Genomic DNA, 22379 nt, shown 5'->3' with positions numbered 1-22379 from the left:
AAAAAAAAATTAAACAGCGAACGGCAGACGCGAAGAAAACGAAGAAGGCAAAACAAAGAATTGCGACGGGATAATTTAACGGACGATAAATTAAATATATCAAGATAGAAGACGAATAATGGAGATCGCGAATGTCTCGCAATTACTTGAAGACGCACACTCTTGCGTCCTTCGCATCGATCGATGGATCGATGCACGCGTATAAAAAAATAAAAATGCACACACACACACACACACATATGCACCCACATACATACACATTCACTTTTCTCTGTTTCCTCCTGTGTGCTTCCGCCTTTATTTTCGTTATCGCCATCCCGTACATTTTGTCACTTTGCCAACGAACGTCGCTTCGGCACGCATACTGCACGCTAGTCTCAGGATAACAAGGACGAGTTTTCTTGGCGAGAATCACTAGAGGCGAGGAACCGTGCTGTAATCGAGCTGGAAAGAACGATGGAGACTCTAAAGATGGAGCACGACAAGTGCAAGGATCTATTGGGTGACGCGAAACACATTGAATCTTGGAAGGAGGAGACGGAGACACTGAATCATCACATCGTCCAGCTGGAGCAACAATTGAAACGCTGCGAAGGCCTAAAAGACGACTTTATCGGGCACGCTAGAGCAAATAAGGATATCGAAATGCAGACGAAAAATGCATGCAAAAATGGTTGCAATCCGTACGCGAAAGATCGGTATATTCTCGCGCTGGAGCAGCAACTGACAGCCTTGAGGAATTCCTTGAAGAATCCCACGAGCACAACGGAATCCTCAGAGAAGGATAACAGTGACGAGAAGACGAACGGGAAAGTCGAGGAATCCTGGAAGCAGGAGATCGAAATGAAGAACCGACATATCGTCGAGCTAGAACAGAAAATAGTATCGTTGGAAAGCCTCCTGAAGAAGAATGTGGACGCGCAGAGGATGCGCGATCTCGAGAAAAGGATAGACAGGAAATCCAAACGGATCGCCGAACTGGAAGACGCCGTGGAAGAGCTCGAGAACTTCCTCAAGGAGGACGTAAAGGAGATGCGTGATCTGCATTATCAGGTATCGCTCGATAAGGAGCGTATTATGAAACTGGAGAAGTGGATTCAGAAGAACAGCAACCTCACGAACGCAGGGATCGATAAGGAGAGAATTATAGAATTAGAAGAGATGGTTACGAATCTGGAGGATTATGTCAAGGAGCATGACATCGACGGTCTTAAGCGAAAACTGCAAGATCGAGAGTGCAGAATTGGTCAATTGGAAAACCAAATTTCCGAGTTGAAGAACCTGTCAAAATTCCAGGAAAATATATCAGGTAAGTTTGGATAAATTTTATCTGGATAAAAGTTATATTGCCGCATGTTCTTGTTTAATTTTTATCGTTTCTACGTTATTTTTAGTTAGAGACACACCGAACGAGAACATTTTATCCAATGGCGGAGTAGCTTGTGAGCTGGGAGAAAAAGAACAAGAGATAAAGGATGTAACCTTTTCGGAAAAGGATAACAAAAGCCAGGAAGCGCAGGATGAAAGCCTGAAAATAGAGCTGCGAGAAAAAGAACGAAAAATGAAGGAAATGGGACACGATATTTCGGAAAAAGACAATAGAATTCAGAGATATGAACAGCAGATTATCGAGCAGCAAAATAAGATTTCGAAAATGGAGAAGGAAATGGCCGAAATGGAAGAAGAGTTGTACGAAACTGACGTTAACGCGCTAAAAGAAGAGATTAGGCTGAGAAACGAGAGGGTGCAAGAGTTAGAGATGGAGGTCAATTCTTTAGAGACTTCGCTTGGCGAGAGAATTGACGTCGCGATCGAAGAGCTTATCGCCACCCTGAAGGAGAAAGAGGAGATAGAGATTGAATTAAAAAAGGATCTCGCGGAAAAAGGGCGCAAATTAGAGGAGTTGGATGCGGCTCTTCGCCAGAGTATCGCTATTACGGATGAAATTGAGGCAAAGTTCAAGTTTGAAAAGAAGTTCAGAAAAGAAGCTGACCAAAGAGTGAGTTGGAAATCTTTGCAATACATGAAGCTTAACATATTTTGTCAGGCGTATTGATTTGCATTAAGATATTAGAAGTTCGGAAAATAACATCGTTTTTGTAAATAACATTCTTGCCAATTCATATTGTCATTAATTGCGTACATTTTTGTTTATTTTTTGATTCCCCGATGGGTCAACATTTATTAAATTATATGACGAAATCTTGCATAAAACTTATAATCAGCAATTATGTAGATACATTTACAAAAGTAGATGTAAAAGTATTGACTTTTTATAAAATATTGATTAATTTCGAAATAGCATTTTGATGTAACTATAACGATACGGTGAATCATCTTAATGATATATTTGCAAAATTAAATTTGTAAAAAAATGTTCAATAATTGAGAAAAATATTTTTAGCTGCGTTATATGTAAAACATTTAGAAATATAATTAATCCAAATAAATGTTTACAAAAATGCACAATTATTTCTAAATTATAATGTAGGAATTTTGCTGTATAATATGAAATATTACACATTCAGCAAAACAACATTTTAAATAAAGAATCAAACAGTTTTTTAAATAATTGTGAAATATTTATGTCTCAAATATAGATTTATCTAATTTATGACAAATATGATCTAGAGATTTTATTTCGACAAAACTGTTTTGTATTAACGTATCATCAAAATTTTCGTCAATTTGTGATGCTATTATTGTACAATATTCGCGCAATACGCTTATCGAGATTTTTAATTAATTATTTGAGAAACGATGTAGTCATGAGAAAGCCTCTCAAGAAACTTTTATCATCTCATTAGACCGCTGAGTTGGAGGAGAAAATTGCAGTCATGCAAGCTGCTTCAGCTACAAAATGCATCACGTGCAAGCCGCTCCTTTACAAGATATTTAAGACCGAAGAGAAACTTGTCCAATCGAATCAAGAGAAGACTGTTCAGCTTCAAGAGTTGCGTCAAATTAAGTGAGTTGTTCAGCATTCAAGTCAACAGTTTGATTTTGATTGTATATCTATGTATATAGGTACGTATGTGTATATAAGTTTAACAATTTATTTTAATATTTCTGACTCTTATGCAGACGTGAAGCTTTAAAAGCTGCCCTTTCCGAAAAGGATGCTCATTTAGCTTTACTGGAACATTCAGGCATAAAAACTCCGACACAAGCGGATCAGGCGGCAAAACTAAAAACCGATAAGAAAGTATTACTTGATAAATTGAGAGAAGAGGTAATTTAGAAAATTTAATAAAAATTGTTCGTTCTTATAACATCGAAAACGCAATCGCCGATTTTGATTGATATTTTCTAGGACGAAAAAAGTATCATGCTAGACGTCAAACAGGACACAACTCCGCAATTATTTCAGAAAATATTCAAGACATCTGATGTTAATGAGGGCAGTAATGATAACAATAATAATTCTTTTGACGACCGCTTTGGCAAGATCAATCCAGCAAAATCAATTGCGGTAAATGGCGACAGCTCGCCGACGTCAGCTATCACTAGCTGCAAGTATTCGTAAGTTGACAATAACATTTCTTTTAACATATAAATAAATAATTAATTTTGAAAGTTTTGTAAACTTTTTTGATATAACTAAAAAATATAATTAAATAAATTTTCTAATAAAATATAATTAAAGAAATTTAAATAGCTTTTTAAAAGGAGAAGTATTAGACATTTTGATTATACCAAGATATCTATTTTAATTATAATATCCATTGCAATGTCAGCTATTTGTTTTATGTTTATTAAGGTTAGAAAAAGGTTTCCAATACCAAAATATCTTCTAAAGAAACATCTCCTTATTTCTTGAAAATTAAACTTTGCAAACATTATTAATATTGATAAAAATATGATGAGCTTAAATAATTAAAGAAGTAAATACTTGTAAAACTTATATGCAGAACAAGGACGTCGATGGAGTCGATGGATTTGCAAGACGAAGATCAATCGCGGATTCATCAGCAGGATACCAGATAAGTACTCGAGACCATCTACGGTATTTCGGAGTATCGGTCCCTTCGTTACCTCTATGTTGTCATACGCACATACACTCGCGAACGTAGAGGCAGTGTATAGAACGTCTTTAGAAAAGTAGAAAAAAAAACAAAACAAACAATAATTACAACAGCAAAAATACAGTACACCATCAATATCAGCAACTACAGCAACAGCCAACACTCCTGCCTGTGCCGCTCATCACGCATCGCGCATCTATCATCATCATCATCATCTTCGTCATTATTCGGCATCTCTCACCATTAATCGGCATTTTATCATACCACGCGATACATAGTGCTTGAAAGAATTGTCAAGATTATAAGAAGCCCGTAGCTTCTTCAGACCACTGGTAATCCAAGTAGATAGCATTTGGTTTACCATGAATGAAATATAGTAACAATGGATGATATAACGATGGTTTTGGACATTTTATCCTGACAATGTGTTATAGGCGTTCATCTTCTTCTTCCTTCGATATCAGCGATATTTGGACTGTTGTGGACGTAATTGTTTATTATTGCAATAATGTATCGAAATATGCGAATTGTTGTTAAAAGCATACAAAATTGTTAAAGACATTGACAATTTATTAGTGGAACAATGTTTTATATTTATTTCTTTAATACATTTAATTTTAGGTATACAATTAAATTAGCGCTTTAAAGAAGTAAAAATTAGATTAATGATCGAAGATGATTGAAAGAAATAAAAAATGGACTAGAGTTCATTTCTTGAATTTTGATAATTCAAACAGTTTGAACATTTTAGAAAATTTAAATATTTGTAAATAAGAGCTTGCTTTTAATTTTTTTGTGGCTAATCTAATTTGCTTGAAGAAGAATTTAATATTGCTTGATGAGTTTACATATATCGGCATTCCTTGATGTATAAATAAATTACAATTGGAATAAATTATATAATCGTCCTGCCGTCTTCGTCCTCTAAATAAAAAAAGTAAGAATTAAAAAAAAATTGATATAAGAATTTATATACATATACATATACATATATATATCATGTTGCATTTATAATCAAAGAAGTTAGCTATATTATTATTACATTATTTTATCCTTGTCATTTGGATTTATTTGAATTCACGAAAATTAATTAGGAAACGATCAGTTTTAAAACCAGTGTCTGTGATTTTTGGAAATTAATATTTAAGAAATCAAAAAGGTTCAGAAATATTTCTGGATGTGTTACCTCTAGAGCGTTACATTGAATTGTTGCAATCGTCACACTAATCGCAAAAATGGGAATACGCAGAAGAATACGTCGCTGTAAGTACCAGGCGACGTGCACGATCAGAATGCGCTCTTTAGGACGTGATCCGCGAAAAAATTACGGAAAGCCAAGAGAACGTAGCCGAGGCACTAAAGAAATCTCTTGTAAATAATACGTTATTTCTTCCACCCGTGCAACTGTTCCGAAAGTCATAAACGATTCCTTGGAAGATCCCCCATTTAACGATCTATATCCGTTCCCAAAGTACACCGCTGTAGAATCTATTATGTGTACACACGCATAAGTATCTTTCGAATTCATGAAATCCACATTTACTCGAGACTGTCCTATCGGAGAATACACGGTCGTTACACATATGTATATCGCGCAAGGGGACAACGGAACGTGATAAAATATCGCTAGGGAAAAGTCATTGAAATAAAATCTCGATTGTTGATTTTAGATAAATGAACTTGAAAACGTGCGCTTTTTTAAACAAAAGCGTTGGCAGAAGCTTGGCGTCGACGTAAATTGTTTAATAAAACGAGACTACGGTTACGAATTAAGACGCAAGATCCGTCGTCGCTGATCTGATTCTCACGAAGCGCATTTAAATGTGCACACGGTGCGATATTTCATTGAGTTCTCCTTTCTCCCCTTACCCTAGTGACCGTTGGCTACCGTCGAAAATTAATAGAAACGGCACAATACGGTTGACACATAAAGGGCTTGAAATGTCATTTTTGGAGACTGGCGAGCTGGCGAGCGATCTGAGATGCTGCGATGTGCGATGCAATATTTATGATGTGAGTACTACAGCGAGTGCGTTGCAGCATTAAAAAAAAAAGAATCAAGTATGCATCTCCTTCTCGCGTGAACCATAACGTAGCAACGTGTTGCAAAAAGAAAAAAACGATCAGTGAGGGGAGATTCTGCCGGATGGCGCATTCTTTGATCGTTCGATCTCGCTCGTCGCTGATATTGTCGCGTCTGCCAGTGCGGTGAGTTAAATGGCGAAATGTTGAAAGTGTAAAATTTTATCGTTAATACTTGAGGATAGATCTCCTCTGTGAATTCCGCGGGTATGACAGCACGTCTCTCGTTGCTGGCTTATTCATTCGTTTAACTCCGGCGCCTCTTTGCATCTTGACTACGAACCATTTAGACTCAAAAGACTTATTAACTCGACTTTATAATATATTTAAACGTTAGGACAACTGTAAGCTGGAATCAAAGTGCGCGTGTTGTGCGCGGGCATGGATACTTGTTGAAGCGAAGCATCGCGAGCTGTAAAATGTATGAAGAAATTCGAAAGTATCACTCTTATTAGTGTAAATAATATTTCGTGAAATTAAAGTTTATCACTATTAATACTTTTATTAACAATAATATCTATAACTCGTAAAAATTTACAATTGAATTATTGTTGTTTCAATATTATTTTTATTCGAACTTAATTTAGTGACATTTTTAATCAGTAAGAATCGCGATACTTGGCCGCAATCCTTGCCAGAATAATGTCATGCATTGCCGCATAACAGCTTCCTCTCTTACGTCTGACCTCTCATGTAGATACACGTACAGAGATTGAGATATGATTTATATTAATATGACCGCAGTCGCGTGTATAAATAAAATGAGAACCGTCAAGGCAAAAATTATATTTACGTTAAATTTTCCACAAGAATCAAACAGTTCAGATAATCCAATAGTTGCTGATAATTATAATATATTACGGACCATCTAAATATTTTGTGTGTTTAGAATCAATAACAGTTTATACGCCTTCTTTTATTGCTCATATTTTTATGAAGACGTTAGGGAGATGGCAAAATTTTATTAATGACATGACAAGTTGTTGGGATAATTTAATTTTCGTCAGAACGATAACTGTTGTTATTTTATTTCTGTTAACTTCCAACGTCTTGCCATTTTTTAAAAATCTGTTTGCAAAGTGTCGATTCTATTGTCGATTCTAAACGAGAGATGCAGCGATTTTGTTAAACGTATCTCTTTTGTGTCGATCGAGTCGAGAGATCGAAGGTAGAAATAGAGAGGAAGGACAATGGGAGAGAAATGAGAAGAAACAATTAGTTAACGTGCCACCATGTCATATCAAGCCTATATCATCGTGTTACATCATATATAGCTAAGCAGAAAAAAAATATTATCGTTAATTGACACAATTGTTAACACAGAGCGAGTGTAGCATGAATGTATTGAGCGTCTGGTGAATGCATTTTTAAGAAACCCGCAGCATTATTTTTCAAACGTAGGATTTTTTAACAAAATCGAATAACTCCGGATACTTATCTCACTTTTACGATCTCACTTTTACACTATATTCGACATTTTTAAAATTCTCGACTCTTACCTAATCTTGATTAGCATTGTTAATACACGAATCCAGGTCACTTTCGATGTTTCAACTCTTTAATATACGTCACGTAATTCGATAATAATCTTAACTCTGAATTTCTGTTTTGCGAAAAGCCGCAAGGAATGTGTGACCATGTGCACGAACGGGCAAAGCGACAGACACAGACAAAGTATCAGATCGAATTTCTTGTTGACATATTAGATTCTACTAACGTAATATAACGATATAACATATAATAGTAACGTATTATCCGATCACTCCACGAAGATCCTTTCGATACAATCGATGTCGTAGAATTTTTGTCGTTCTCGTCGAAATGGTGAAAAGAGTTCGGTTGAGAGAACAAACAGGAGAAAGCGGAGGGGGGAGGATGCGATTTTGCGCCTAAATTAATAGAAGGGTAATAAACGATAAAATAAGCACTTGTTAGACATTAAATTTATTTATAAGGGGAGGACCAGATATATATCTTGCGTATCGCGGAAAGTTCGATATTATGCATAGAGAAATGTTTCTTCAGAATTTATAAACTTTTTGATATCCAAAGAAATTTACGCATTAGAATAGTCTAATCAAGCTAATATTTGAATTAAAAAATGCAATTGTTTAATTTTTTAAATAATATACATTTTCAAATATATTTTTAAAATAATTAAATTTCAGTTTATTACTATTTAAATCTTTTTTTACTTATACAATTATTATTTTAATTAAACTATTGTATCATTGTATTTATTTATAATTTATATTTATATAATAGTAAAGAAATTTCCTTTTCACTCCCAAATAAAAATCAGTTTTTGAGAATTAAAAGTAGTAGTATAATAGTGATAGTAGAATAGTAAAAAAAGTAATATTAATTTAGCGGGGGTGAAAAGATTGAGCCTTGTTTGAAGTGACATGCAGTACTGGACGGAGTGTGTGGCAAAATTTTTTTAATATTTTGTGTTGAGATTTAGAAAGAGAATGATAACTGTGAAGGATTGGATCTTTCTTTCTACCATTGTCCTTTATTGATTGAATTTTGTTGAAGAAGGTTAACAGTAGTATATTTTTTTAAGTCTGAAACCTTATATTAGGCAAATTAGAAATATTCGTTTGTCCCTTTTTTAGGGAAAATTGTTTGGCGTTTACTTCTCAGAATTAATCTTGGTTTTTGAATTGATTGAAGAACAATTCAAGCAAAAATATATACACAATTTTTAAGTACCTCATGGCCTTTGATCGTAGTCGGTCTACTTTTTTCACATTGTTTCTTCTTCTTCTTTTTTTTTTTTTTTTTTTAGTCACGTTCTCGTATCTAAGGCTTCGTCTAATATTGTTATACCGTGTTCCTGAATTAAGTATAATCTAACGAATTCGATCAGACGCACTAATGCGCACATTAAAGTCGTCGTATAAAAATCAACGTAAAGATTTGTGATATGTCACTTTTACATTTAGATTAGATCAGTGTTCAGTGGCTTCAGTGTGCACCAATGCGCACTAGTACAATTGAAAGAGTTCAATCGAATTTGCTAAAGATTTAATTAAATAAAAAATATTGTTCAAAACAATTTGTTTCTTTAGTCATATAATAAAGTTTCATGTAATAAAATTAAAAAACTTGTATGTAACAAATATTTTATTTAAAATCATATTGTTTCTGTGAAATAAATGTAAGCCAAACAAATAAAAATATCGAATGTAGAGGAATGTTTTTCTCTACCCAAGATATAAAATTTGATGTTGCAAAAGTAATATATGTGTAATATTTAAGTGAGTTAAAGGGTTGGAGTTACAGATTTGTCTTCTTCTTTAATGTTCAAATCTGACTAATATTTTCTTTTTCTTCTTACTTATATTTATTTTTTCTCGTTTTCTTAATGTTTTACGATTTTGTGGAAAAAAAACATTCTTATAAATTTATTTATTTATTTAAAATATACAATAAAATAATTTTTCAAATATGAATTGTTAAATAAAAACTGCAAGTTTGAAAGAGTTAGCACTTGAGTAGACTTTGACTAGATTAACTTTGTAAAACTTTGATCATTCTCTGTGATAGCTGTTACGTGCACTTATTCCATACTTCAAAATTTTGTAACTCTAAATCTACTCGAGTGTTACAATGTTACTTTAACAACATCAAGCTTTATAACTTAATAACGAACTTTTCAAAATCTGTGAGATGCATACCTGGATACCTCAATGTTAGGTGATCTCAATTGCAACATCACGTTTGTGTTTAAACTCGATCATTTTCATGAACGACGAATATCTGTACATTGAAGTTACTAACGATAAAATGCTTATTAAATAATTAATACGTAATTTTTAAATGCCCTTTTTATGTCTAAGATCGTTTTTCAAAAAGTATTAGTCGAGCAAAAAGTATTAGTCGAGGAGATACAAGGCTTAATCGCGCGTTATCACGATAGACAAGTATCCATCAGTTATTATCGAGATCCTCCCCTTGAACCTCACCAATTTATATGGCACTCATAATGATCCTATGGTGAGACTGCAGAGCGAGACGAGAGTGAGAGACCGAGTGAAAGAAAGCGAAAGAGAAGCGGTCCTATTATTTTTTGACTCGTGACTGTTAAGTGTCCACGATAAAAAAAAAAAAAAATACCAAAGAAAATGAAATACGATTTTTATGTGAATATTGTAAGGAAAGTCGTACCGGCATTATCGTAATCTTTATTGGATGCTATTTCAAAATGAGATAAAGAAAAATAATTGAAACCCATGATAATAAAGGTACAAAAGTAGTAAAAATTGAAATAAGAGAGATTCGTCAAATTAAAAAGGAAAAGAATTATCTACAATTAAATGAAAGAAGAAATAAATAAAACTCGCACAATTCGCAAAACATCGGATTTTCTAATTCTTATTACTGCTTTCTTGCGCTGATCACGTGATAATCTATAAAAAATAAAATGTTCTTACCTATTAGAATGCTTCAATGTCCCACGCATCCGATACAGTTCGGTAACACGGTACGGCGTAATTTCAACCCGCTCTTTTTCTATTCTCCAATTTCTACGTGTTTAATCGCTAAATGAAACTAATTGATAACGAGTCTTTAACGAAGAGGAAACGCGATAGGATGGGAGAGACGCTTCGATTACTATTATTGTGCAACGTTTATCGTTAATAATCTCGACGAATCTCGACGCAATACAATTTTCGATCGGGTGTATATACCTAAGCGAATGATAATAATATGACGACGGGGATATATGTAAGTCAAAAGTGTGAGAGCGTGAGTGAAAGAGTGAAAGGGCTGGAGAGAAAGGGGGAAGAGAGAAAGGGTAGGAATACGAGTGAGATAGATCCTGTTTCGCCTAGTCCTCGCGACGCTTAATTAATTAGGCGTCGCGTGTATCTCGAGCGAGTGTTGCGCTTAATCCGCCGAAAATCACCGAAACCGCCGTCACGTTCGCTTTTTTTTTATGAATTTTTTTTTCCCTCGCGCCTCGGTGATTTCCGGCTCCCGAGCAGGAGTCGATGACGATTGTAAGCGAGAGAAAACGACGGATTATAATGAAAAGTGCGACGAAGTTAGGAATATAAGATTTACCGAAGTAAGTTAACAGATAAGCTAATTAAAGTAACAGTTTATTGAAGTACATTGTTGCAACTGCCATGCTGTGTGCCATTATATAACGAGTCACGTTTGTCGTAAAAAGTAAAAAGAACAAAAAAAGAGAGAGAGAAAGAAGAAGAAGAATACGATAGCGGACATACGAAGCAAAAAAAAAAAAAAATATAGTATGTCTGTGAAATACTTGTGCGCGTTCTCGTCTGTCTGAAAAACTTTTTGATTTCCAACGCTTCAGAATCGTGGAATTACACCGTCGTCCTCGCACACGTCGCACTGAAATCCCTCCTGATAATGCAGTATTTTGTTATACAATTTACTATACAATTGTGAGAACGACAATTTTATCGGGTATCATCGCAGGATTTTTTAACTGACGCGTCGTTACTATGTAACGCACGAGGGGGAAATTTTACGGGCCTTTTCTTAATACGTACGTATTGACTTAGCTTTGAAGAAGATATGATTTTGCGAGTAAATGTATCGTTCGACGGAAAGAGAGAAAAAGAGAGAGAGAGAGAGAGAGAGAGAAACGCGTCGAGAGGATACGGAAGAATACGAAAAGGACGACGGGGTAAATATCCGGCAGTCAGATATCGCGAACGATTTCGCTCGAGCTCGCGGAACTCACGTGCACCTGTTTGCGCTAATCGCGCGCGTGGACCTTGTGCATCCGAAGTACAGAAAAGATATTGCAATCTATGAGACAGTACGACACGTATGTTCCAAAAATAGAACAAAAAGTCATCGTGACATCAGAATGACGACAAAATGATTATTAAAAGTCGACTTTTCGATTAATCACGACTCGCATTTTGATTTGTTGTTCTATATGGATTGGCACGCGCGCAAGTACGTAGACACGACACTTCGCACGTGAGAAACGAGGCTCTGAAACGAAATTCACGACGAAATTCGGCGCTACGATCCGTTTCTGCGACGACAAGACTCGACCGCCGAGAGAAAGAAAAATTTTCATATCCTGTCTTTGGATGCGTTTATTTCGACGGATGCGACGATTACGACGGCATTTTCTGTATAGATATAAAGATATATACATATACATATATATATATAGCATCTGTTAATAATAATTTACGCGCGCTAAGTCGTTTCGTTACTACATCGTGTTACGTAGAAGATTTATCAATGTTGTTATTAACGATTGTCTTTTTTTGATAATCGATAGTCCTGTATAATTGCCACATCCGTCGTTAGAAATTCGCATGATGCTACAACTCTGTTATTACATTGATAAATAATTCGAATAATTATTCTTTTCAATTTATTTGAGATTAATAATTTGGCGCTCTAAAAATTTTATGCACAATATATTTTAGATATTCAGAAATTTGTCAGGCATATACACACAAGTGCATGTTGAATATTTCGCAATTCTTATTTCAAGTAAATTAATTTGTATGTATAAATTAGAAAAAGAATCGTTTATATAACACATTATTTTCACCACAAAAGCAAAGAATTAAGAACATAAAAACATTTGGTGATAAGCGCAACATATGGCGATTCGTCAACGTCCAAGTAGCAACGGATCGCTATGATTATACAAGCCGATTTCGGTGTACATACAAGCCGTAACGCGATGTCTTATAATAGCGAGTATAATTCACTCTCGTTAGTTGACAACCGACGGTGTGTGAAAAAAAAAATCAAGGAGAATTTAATAAGTAAGCACGTTAAGAACGAGGTGACGTCGACCCATCATAGATTCAAGCACAATAAGGACTAGTAGGGCCAGGCACAATAAAATTCGGCCGTCACGTTGTAGACAGCGATCTGTTAGAGCGACAACTCGTATAAGTATCCATATAGCGAGGCTATTAAATAAACACATATTGTCTATTGTCCGACGAGTGTATTTATTGTTGATGCTGATCGTTCCCTTCTGCAAGCCTCTAAGCAATCCGATATTGAATGAAATAAATATCTCACGGAGGAAAAGACTAATACTTATTTTATTAATTTCCCAATTTCTATTCCTAAAAGTATATAATTTTATATATAAATTTTATACGATTGTTATATCTTTAGAAAAAAAATTATTTTATGGAAAAGATAAAAGAGTAATAAAAAAACTTTTCTAATTTCACATTCAAGAGAAGGTGGCACGAGTCAAACGCACCTTTTATGATTCCGGAAGATGGGTCAGTGTACCAGAGGAACACTCTAATGCCTATTTCTTTGATTAGTGTAATCTTTGATTTGAATTTGACTCAGAATATCTTTAACTTTGGATTCTACCGAGCGCAACTTAATATCCGACAAAAGAGGAAATTAAAAAAAAAAATACTTTAAAAAAAAAATTTTAATAAATACTAGTATGTATTCTATATTTTTATATTACCAAAATATAACTCAACATTGGTATCAGTCTAGAGGTATTATAGAGTATTGTATAAACTAGTGCACATATAATTGTTAATGGGACATTATAATTATTATGTTAAAACAAAAGTTATTACTCAAGGCTAATTTAGAGCAATAAATATGAGTTCATTAATATCAAATCATTCTAAGCTAATTTTCAATATTTGGAAAAAAAATTATAATCTAAATCTTAAACATTTGGAAAAGCAAATTATAATTTAAAACTAATCTTAAATAATAACTAATTTCGAATTTTAAGTATTATATAATGATTATATATTATTATTTAAACTTATTAATCTAACGTTTCCGTTTCCAAATAATTACTATGGTATCTCTAATATTGTTTTGAACATATTGTCTCTAATGTTGTTTGAGTCATATTCTAATTATGTTAATAAACTTTTTCCTAAGGTGATTCCTTACATTTTTAAGTTTTTTACTTTATAAATTTTATATAAAGTTTAAAAGCTATGCGATTTAGGAGACTACTTATCTTTTCGATATTTTCGAGAATGTTACTAAAAGACTTATAATAATTTTGTATTGGTGATACAATTTAATACAATTTTAATTTTTACTTCTTTTTGTCACAGAGACATATCTATAATTTCCAAAAGGTAAACGTAAAGCAAACATCCTAAAATAATTAATAACAACTTCAAAGATACAGGAGAAAAAAATGGTACATACACAACATAGAGTGAGATAAAGATTTATATTCATCAGATTTATTTTACAGGTACATTTTAGTTAGTATTAAACTTTTGTATTAGTTCTAATATACGATCGTATAAAAGAGTTTTAGCGTTGATTGCCCATATAAAATCTAGGTGACTGAAAAGTTTATATGGAACTTTTTCCATTAGAAGAACATTTGGTAAGCGTTTGTTAAGTTCAATCACATTCTGAAAATATTATAAAAAAAGAACAATATCAATAACGAAATTATTTATATAAAAAGTATAAAGAGTAGAAAATAAATCATCTTAATATAAATTTATCTTTTCTTTTATATTTTGCGTTAAATTGCAGTTTTTCATATTGTCAACCGTTTCATGATCATCATTTCATCATATATATAGAAATTTTTTTGCTTTTATTTGTGCGTAAAAATTATGCGTAAAAATTATTAAAATCTAAGATTGGAAGTATTATTACCTCTTTTCTAAGAATCGTATCCTTTTCTGCAAAAAATAAAACAATTGGAGCAGTAACTTTTTTGAGATCATATCTTGGGGGTATTGCTTGTTTATATCGCTTATAATTTTCATTTGTTCCATAATCAAAGTTTTGAAAATCCTCTGCAACAATCGATGCCTATCGTAAATCTATAAATACTTATCTTAATGTGTACTCATGCGCATATTTTACTGATTATTTTACTGATAATTATAAAGAATTTCCCCCATTTTAAGTCATCTGCTTTCAGTCATCTATCATATAAAATTTTGTAAATAATTGTTACGTCCTGCGGAGTAACGATTCTTTTCTTTCGAGAGCGGATACACCGTTGCTCGACGCACGTGCAGGCTTGACCAGGAAGCATTTAAGACAAAGAAAAGGGGCAATCTAAAAAGAGACACATGCCAACTCCCCATAATCATAAAAATCGGTGCGCCTGGCACCATAAAATTATTTAAAATTGTCTCCAAGGTTCGCTGACAGGTCAGGTCCACTAGCCTAATGGATATTAAATTAAAATACAAGGAGTCTTGAGAGCGTGACGCTTTTTGACACCGGACACGGGTGGGCAGTGTAAGTGAGCGTTGAAGATAAGAAAAGCCGGGACACCGAAACCCTCACGACTGTGACACTCTCTCTGCGCTAAAAAGCTATGTACATGGCGCAACAAACATGCCAACCTTTACCGAACAAGTCTTCTAAAGGTCGCCTGCAAACGAACGTTAGCTAAATGTTAGCTAAACAAACGCTAAAATTGATACGTGAGGCCTGTCGAGAGAATGGGGTCCAACGTAAGGTCGAACTCAAGTGGGCAACATCTGCGGACGTTGGAAATATGAAACCCAGAAATCGGAATTCTCACGACAGCTACTCTCTTGACTCCCAGAACCAGTGCACACGGCACAATAGACATGTCAAAAGTATCGAATTGGCGATCCTCTAAAAGTCGCCTACATTATCTAAATGAAAATAAAATCAATTTTCGAAATCGCTTCAAGAAGTAGCGCTTTGCGGCACTATGCGAAAGCGAGTCTCTTTGGCGAACATTAGAGGTAATAGGACTTTGAGAACCGAGATTCTGAGAGTGCGTGGGCACACTTAACGAAAAAATAGAGTACCCGGTCCTTAAAAAATGTAAGAATTATGAGCCAAAATTGATATATAAGCCGAAGTTCCAGAGCGGAGAATTCATTCTTGTTTTGTCGGTCGCACAGTCCGTGACAGTTTACTGTTCGAGTCTGTGACACCCGCAGTTTTACCGTGCTACTACCTCGTGGACGTTCGGTAGCGAAGTGTTTCGCTCAAGCCGGTGAGCTCGATTAACCAGCCAGTGTCTTCGATTAACCGTTCGACGTTGGTTCCTGAAAGTATCACGCCTGACTACTCCACGATCGAAGCCGACGTCCCTCTCTGAGACACTCCACCGTCTGGAGATCTCCGAGACCGAGGGTCATCGTACTGCACTCACATTTATCACACTACCAACAACTAGTAAGTCGCTAACAAATTTGTTTTTTCCCCTCACCCATCTTTTGTTTTATTTTTTTTTTATTTATTTATTCAAATTAACTCTCAGTGCAAAATCCATGCCGGAAACAAACTTGCCGGGGCACGAAACGTCTTCGAAAAGAAAAAACTAGGAGAGCGCGTCGCCTCCTTGACGAGGCCTACAACGAGTTTTTACGGGGAATAGGTCGCAGTCAACTTGGAGTTAAAATTATATGTATGAGATAGATGACTGGACGCGGATGGCCCAAAAGCCTTAAGAAGACAGGCAAAATTCTTTATGTATTTTTTTCAACGATAGAACGGCAACACACGCGCGCGACAGAAATATTTCTTTCGTTTAACAGTACATATAAATTAGAATATTGCTATATGCAAAATGGAATACTCACTCGTACGAATATTTTGGTAATAATGATCAAATTGTTGTACAGAAGTACCAGCTGGAAAATGAGAAAATAAATATGGCAGGCTTGTCTATAACAGAAATAATTTATATAGATTAAAAATCAGAATATAACTAATTAAAAAAAGGGGATTGGAAGTGAACGTAGTCATCATAATAAATTTATATAAGAAAGAGTGAGAGAAATTCCGTGTTCCAAATATAGAATCTTTTTAATTTAAACGAATACGGTTAACCAAATTTGACATTTGTACTGTAAAGTCCTCTTCCTCTATTATGAGTTACAAGACTCGGAATAATTAAATTTTATTAATTTTAACTCTAATTATATATAAATTTTATATAAATTGTCACTAATATTTTCTGAATAAAACTTTCACTTTTGACTGTTATGCTGCTAATTTTTACTCAATACTAAAAAAAAATACATAAAAATTTTTAAATTTTATTTTAAAATTTTTAAAAATAAGGATATTTGATTTGCAACAGAGGGTGGATAAATTTGGAACCATTGCTCCCAAATCAAAAAAGCGTTTTCACATTTTTCATTATAATTTAATACAGGGAGAGATATATCACTATGATCTAATGCAAAAATAAAGGAAGTTTAATTATCTTACAAGCAACACTTTCAGTTTCACGATTGGACTTAATTTTGCCTTATTAAGAACAAAAACTGAAAATAGATCCAATTTTTCCTACTCTTCCTAATTATAGAATGTTAAAAGATTTATATAATATAAAAAAAGGTATTTAATTACTTTATATAAATTGTATTACATTGTATATTATGTTATGTTACTTACAGTATTAAGCTGTGCTGAATCCGCACCGCCAATTAGGAAAAGTATAGTAGCGCAAATATTCTGAGTTATCAAATTATCTTTACAAAATGTTCTTGCTAACGTAACGATCGTTAAAGATTGTGGGAGAACATCGAATATTTCATGCTTTTCTAAAATTTCCTGGAGCGTATAAAACAAACACTGAAGAGTTAGTTTCTATACTAATAAAATAATGTTAGCATTTTAAATAATAATTGTTTAATCTTCAATTGTATTTTAAATATTACTGCTTGCATTAAACAATCGCCAATTTTGTATTTTACCTTTATTGTCGGCCAAGCCTCAGCAATTACGTATACTTCAGGTGATATTTCTATCCAAAAAACAACTGGAGAAAGACAAATAGCCATTTTTACTTTTATATTGTATTCCGGTTTTGTTGATAGAAGAGCGAATAATGAAGTAGTTCCCATTGAATGACCGATATAGTATAAATCTTTTTGGTCTGTATATTTTAAGATATATTCGAACATAGCTGGCAGATCTTTTGTCCCAACCTCATGAAAACTACAATATTTAAATGTTTATAAAACATATATCTTTTCTTTGCTTTTATACGCCTTTAATGCATTTTTTTAATAATTTGCGATGTTATTCATATTATTAGATTCTATTTACTGTAAATAACGATAACTTTTATCGGGAGAAAAAGGCTGTTCGAACATGATTCAATGCTTCTTCAAAATAATTTTTAATGTAAAGTTTTAAAGAGTTGAGTACCTATACTGCCAGAATTTGCGATCATTTGTCGTCATATTCACATGCGATCTACAGTAAGTAGTTCCTCTCATATTTCCAAACCATACATCATATCCTTTATCAGCTAATAGAAATGCTAAAACAAAAATAATAACGAGCGAATGTGCTAAAAACTAGATTGTTCCAAATCAAATATAAATCGTTTTATTTTTAAATTCGATTTTTAACTTTGTGCGTTAAATCGTTATTATTTCTAAAAACTTAAAATTCATGTTTTAGTGATTAAGCTTTAAATTCTATTCAATTGCAGTTCAAATTAAAAGATAACTATTATTTGTTTATTTTTATTTAAAAATCAATATATTTATGAAAATATTTTTTATATTCAATATTTTATAGCTTGTAAGTTTACATTATTGAGTGAAGTCAAAAATGTTAAGTTTTTGATAAACATTCATAATGTTGCATCTGTTTCATGCTATCTGGAAGAAGAATGGCTTATTTAAGTTGAAGTAATAAACAATGACAGAGCGTTAAACGTAGCACCGAGATTCAGCCCTCTACTTATTACCTACTTATATTTTTGTTCTAATTTATAATCAGTTCTTTACTTTTTGTTGCTTCTTTTGATCTATTGCTTTTCTGTTTCTTTGCAATATTTTGTCGAAATTGTTAAATTAAAATTTGAATCTAAACATACGAATATGTGATAAGAAACATGATTAGTCGATAAAATAATATAAAGAGACAAAAAGGTAATATGTAAAAGATAAGGAACAAAAAACAAAGCATATTGTAGGTTAACCTTTAATCAATGCTTGGATATTTTTCTATATATCTTATATTATTTTTCTTTATGTCTCTTCTGTGTATGCAAAATAGTACAGCATATTTATATGTAATATAAAAATAAAATTGTCATTATTGGCGTAAACTTAAATTTAATATTTTTTTAAGTATTGCAATTATTCTCTTGGTAATAGGCAATTTAGAAATATAAAATGTGCGTGTTTGTGTGCGTTTCATAATTTATATAAATTGATACAGATATGCATGCACGTAAAGAAAGAAGGGAAGGGCAAGAAGGTTATCTGTAATTTTAAAGTTTATTTTATAATAAAAAGTATTATAATTTAAAATAATTCTCTGAATTTTTAAATTTATTTGTCTTATTTTAAACTGAATATTTTGTATATGTTATGATAAAGATTGCACATAAATTTTATTTTAATGTTATTTAGTATTAGACCATTTATATTTAAACACGTTTTCTTTCTAAGCTACATGTTTCAATAATAAATGGCATTTAAAAAAAAAAATAAAAAATGCAAAATTAGAAATCTTATTCTGGAATAGAAATGTACAAAATATTGTTCACAACTTTCACAAGTCTTAAGTTTAAATTCTTAGGAGTTCCTCAGACTTTAAAATCAAGTTTTGTATGATGAAACGTAGTGCGTCTTATTCGTAGTGCGCAAGACAAAGACAGATTGAGATCTGAGAACCAGTTACGAAGTCGGACTTTAAAATTAATTTTGTATAGTCCTGCGGAACTGCGTTACATGCTATCAGTGAATACATACCAAGATCTTTTCCGGGACCATACATTATCCAGCATTCTGATGAGCCCAACATACCGTGTTGAAGGAATACAATTTCCTTCTTTGCATTGTTATCCAGTAATGGACTTCCAGGTATCCTATGTATTATCAAGTTATAACCATCCTCTGTTGTAACACGGTGTTCTTCAGCAGGATAACCGTATGGTTTTACCATGCCAATCTATATAATAAAATAGTATTTTTAACATCCATGAGAAATGTCGTTGTTTCATATTTATGATTTCAAAATATCAAGAAATATTTATATAACATTTAGAGATTGTTAACGATAAATGAAGTCAGTCAAGTAATATAATTTATTCTATATTTATTACAGAACTGTTAAAGATAAAGCAGGAATTAAAACGAGATACATATTAAATTATTTAAAAGTGATTTGTTACTCACAAAATCCAATATTTTTGCATTGATTGTTATTCTTTCGGTTGGATCCATCCTTCTAACTCTCTCTAAACCAGGATCCTTAGGAAAAAAAAGTTTTAGAATTTGGTCTTGAAGAAATGACATGTCTTGCCAGAATTGCGATTTTCCCTTTGAGAATGTCATAATAAGTATAATTGCAAACAAAATGGATTTCATATCTCAACTTATTTGTTGTCAACTTAAGGTTATAAAAAATCAGGGATGTAAGAAAAGCTTTAATTGTAAACAATGTCAATGGCAATTCTTTCCAGTACAGTATGCGATCTGCAATGAGAAATAGATGCAATGAACACTAATCGATAATTACTTAACAAATTTTAATAAAGTTTTAATTTTTGCTTAATATTAATATAATTTTTTAGTAAAAGTTTGGTACAAAATTCTGTGTTTATATATAAAATACAGTGTGTATATTTGTTATATCAATTTAATATAAAATATTACATTTCTGTTTGATATATGTACCAAAATACATACCACGTATTCATTTAAAAATAATTGTAGAAAATTAAAGGAAACGTTTTTAATTGTGTATGACACACAGAGAAATCTTTAGAATAAAAATAGCGATTTACATGTAGCGATCACACATCACAGCTCAAATATATTACAAGAGATATGCGTCTAATATAAGAGATAATGAAAACTAGAAACTACAACCAACCGTTCGTTGAAATATATACTCAATATGTGCAGTGAAGAAACGTGAGATTTTCGCCCTTTTATATAACTTCTTTGCTTTTACTATTTCATAAATTTATTTATATAAATAAATTTTCAATAGTTTCTTAGAAACCTTTTTTCTTCATTTCTTCAATCACCTATTCTCTCAATAAAATATACAATAATTTTTTAACAATGTTAAAATATTATATTTTAACTAAGTAACAAGAATTGTAATCAAAAATATGTGTTGCAAAATTAGGTTCTTTTTTTATAAAAAATTTGTACGTATACTGAAAAAAATTTTTCTAATTCAAATAATTTCTATGATTTAAATGGTTACTATTATAAAACTATTTTTAAATTTTGAAAATATTTTTTCTAATCAAGGACACAATGTTGAAAAAAATGTTTATTGAAATTAACAAAAAATTTTTCAAGAGTACGTTTGTTGTGCTTCTTACACACTAGTTTATTTTTTAGATAATATAATATTAAGTACCGCAAGTTCTAGCTCCGTTACTATATTTTCTTATATAACTTATATTGTAAAATTGCATATGTAATGAAACCGGTTGTGAAGAACACCTGAAGTATTATTACATTCTGATCGATTGACTTTAATCCTCTAGACAAGAATAACACTTTTAAATTGGAAAAAACCGTAACGCGGTTTGATATGATTGTGGAACTTTTAACTCATTATTATATGATTAAGAATAATTTCTTATTTTAGAGTCATTGACAAATTATATGCATATAAACTGATTGCAAATGGTATTAATGTATACATATATGAGAGCAACCGTAGCCTAATTAGCGAGCATAATGTATATATTGAGCAAAAAATGATGTCAAATATAATATTCCACATAACATTGGACATTCTATGTATATGTATTTTTTTTTATAATGTGAAAACAATATCCTGTATATAGAATGTATATACATTTCATATACAAAATTTGAATATACATTATGGTATATAATAGGTATATTTATTAATGTATTTTGTATGTATATACACCGCATAATATAAAATGTACATACATTTTATATACATTATTAATGAATTTAATGTTATAACTAATATTATATCTGTCATTCAGCGTGGCGTCTCCCGATTGCTAGTTAAGTCTAATTTATTATTAAATAATAAAAATTAAAAAAATTTTTAATATCAAGTATTTGTATTTGATTTAGTTTATAGATTTATTTATTTATTTAATTCAATAATTACTTTAATTTTTATTTTAACCTATTTAAAGCAGTTTTTTATAGTTTTTATTTTTGTTTTTTTAAAGTTGTTTAAGTTTTGTTTTTTTTAAGTGTTGTTTTTTAAAGTATTTTTTTTATTTTTAGTTTTTATTTTTTTTAATTTGTTTAAGTTTTTAAGTTTTTAATTTTTATTTTTGAACTTTTTTCATTTTTATTATTAAAC

General features: G+C 32.1%; 2 protein-coding genes across 5 annotated transcripts; one reads left to right on the top strand and one right to left on the bottom strand.

Annotated features, from left to right (window-relative positions):
• Nucleotides 1-410: 410 nt before the first annotated feature.
• On the top strand, nucleotides 411-13069 carry LOC105203845 (interaptin). The gene is made up of 6 exons (XM_011172766.3): nucleotides 411-1309; nucleotides 1395-1999; nucleotides 2808-2968; nucleotides 3085-3232; nucleotides 3314-3522; nucleotides 3912-13069. Exons 1-6 carry the CDS (start codon nucleotides 457-459, stop codon nucleotides 3985-3987), a joined length of 2052 nt encoding a protein of 683 aa, XP_011171068.2. The 5' UTR covers nucleotides 411-456; the 3' UTR covers nucleotides 3988-13069.
• Nucleotides 13070-14288: 1219 nt separating this feature from the next.
• On the bottom strand, nucleotides 14289-20944 carry LOC105203838 (lipase 3). 4 transcript variants are annotated; one of them, XM_011172758.3, is made up of 9 exons: nucleotides 20753-20944; nucleotides 20240-20539; nucleotides 19814-20012; nucleotides 18252-18366; nucleotides 17795-18038; nucleotides 17493-17651; nucleotides 16673-16757; nucleotides 14751-14893; nucleotides 14289-14497 (listed from the first exon to the last, which is right to left on the bottom strand). In XM_011172758.3, exons 2-9 carry the CDS (start codon nucleotides 20429-20431, stop codon nucleotides 14339-14341), a joined length of 1296 nt encoding a protein of 431 aa, XP_011171060.2. In that variant the 5' UTR covers nucleotides 20432-20539; nucleotides 20753-20944; the 3' UTR covers nucleotides 14289-14338. The 4 variants fall into 4 exon arrangements, with proteins under 4 accessions (XP_011171060.2, XP_025991604.2, XP_025991605.2 ...); XM_026135819.2 differs by having other exon boundaries at nucleotides 14751-14920; nucleotides 16673-16723; XM_026135820.2 differs by having other exon boundaries at nucleotides 16673-16723.
• Nucleotides 20945-22379: the final 1435 nt, after the last annotated feature.

The sequence above is a fragment of the Solenopsis invicta genome, chromosome 6 (assembly GCF_016802725.1).
Source record: "Solenopsis invicta isolate M01_SB chromosome 6, UNIL_Sinv_3.0, whole genome shotgun sequence".
Lineage (NCBI taxonomy): Eukaryota > Metazoa > Arthropoda > Insecta > Hymenoptera > Formicidae > Solenopsis > Solenopsis invicta.
This window is presented reverse-complemented; position numbering and strand designations above follow the sequence as displayed.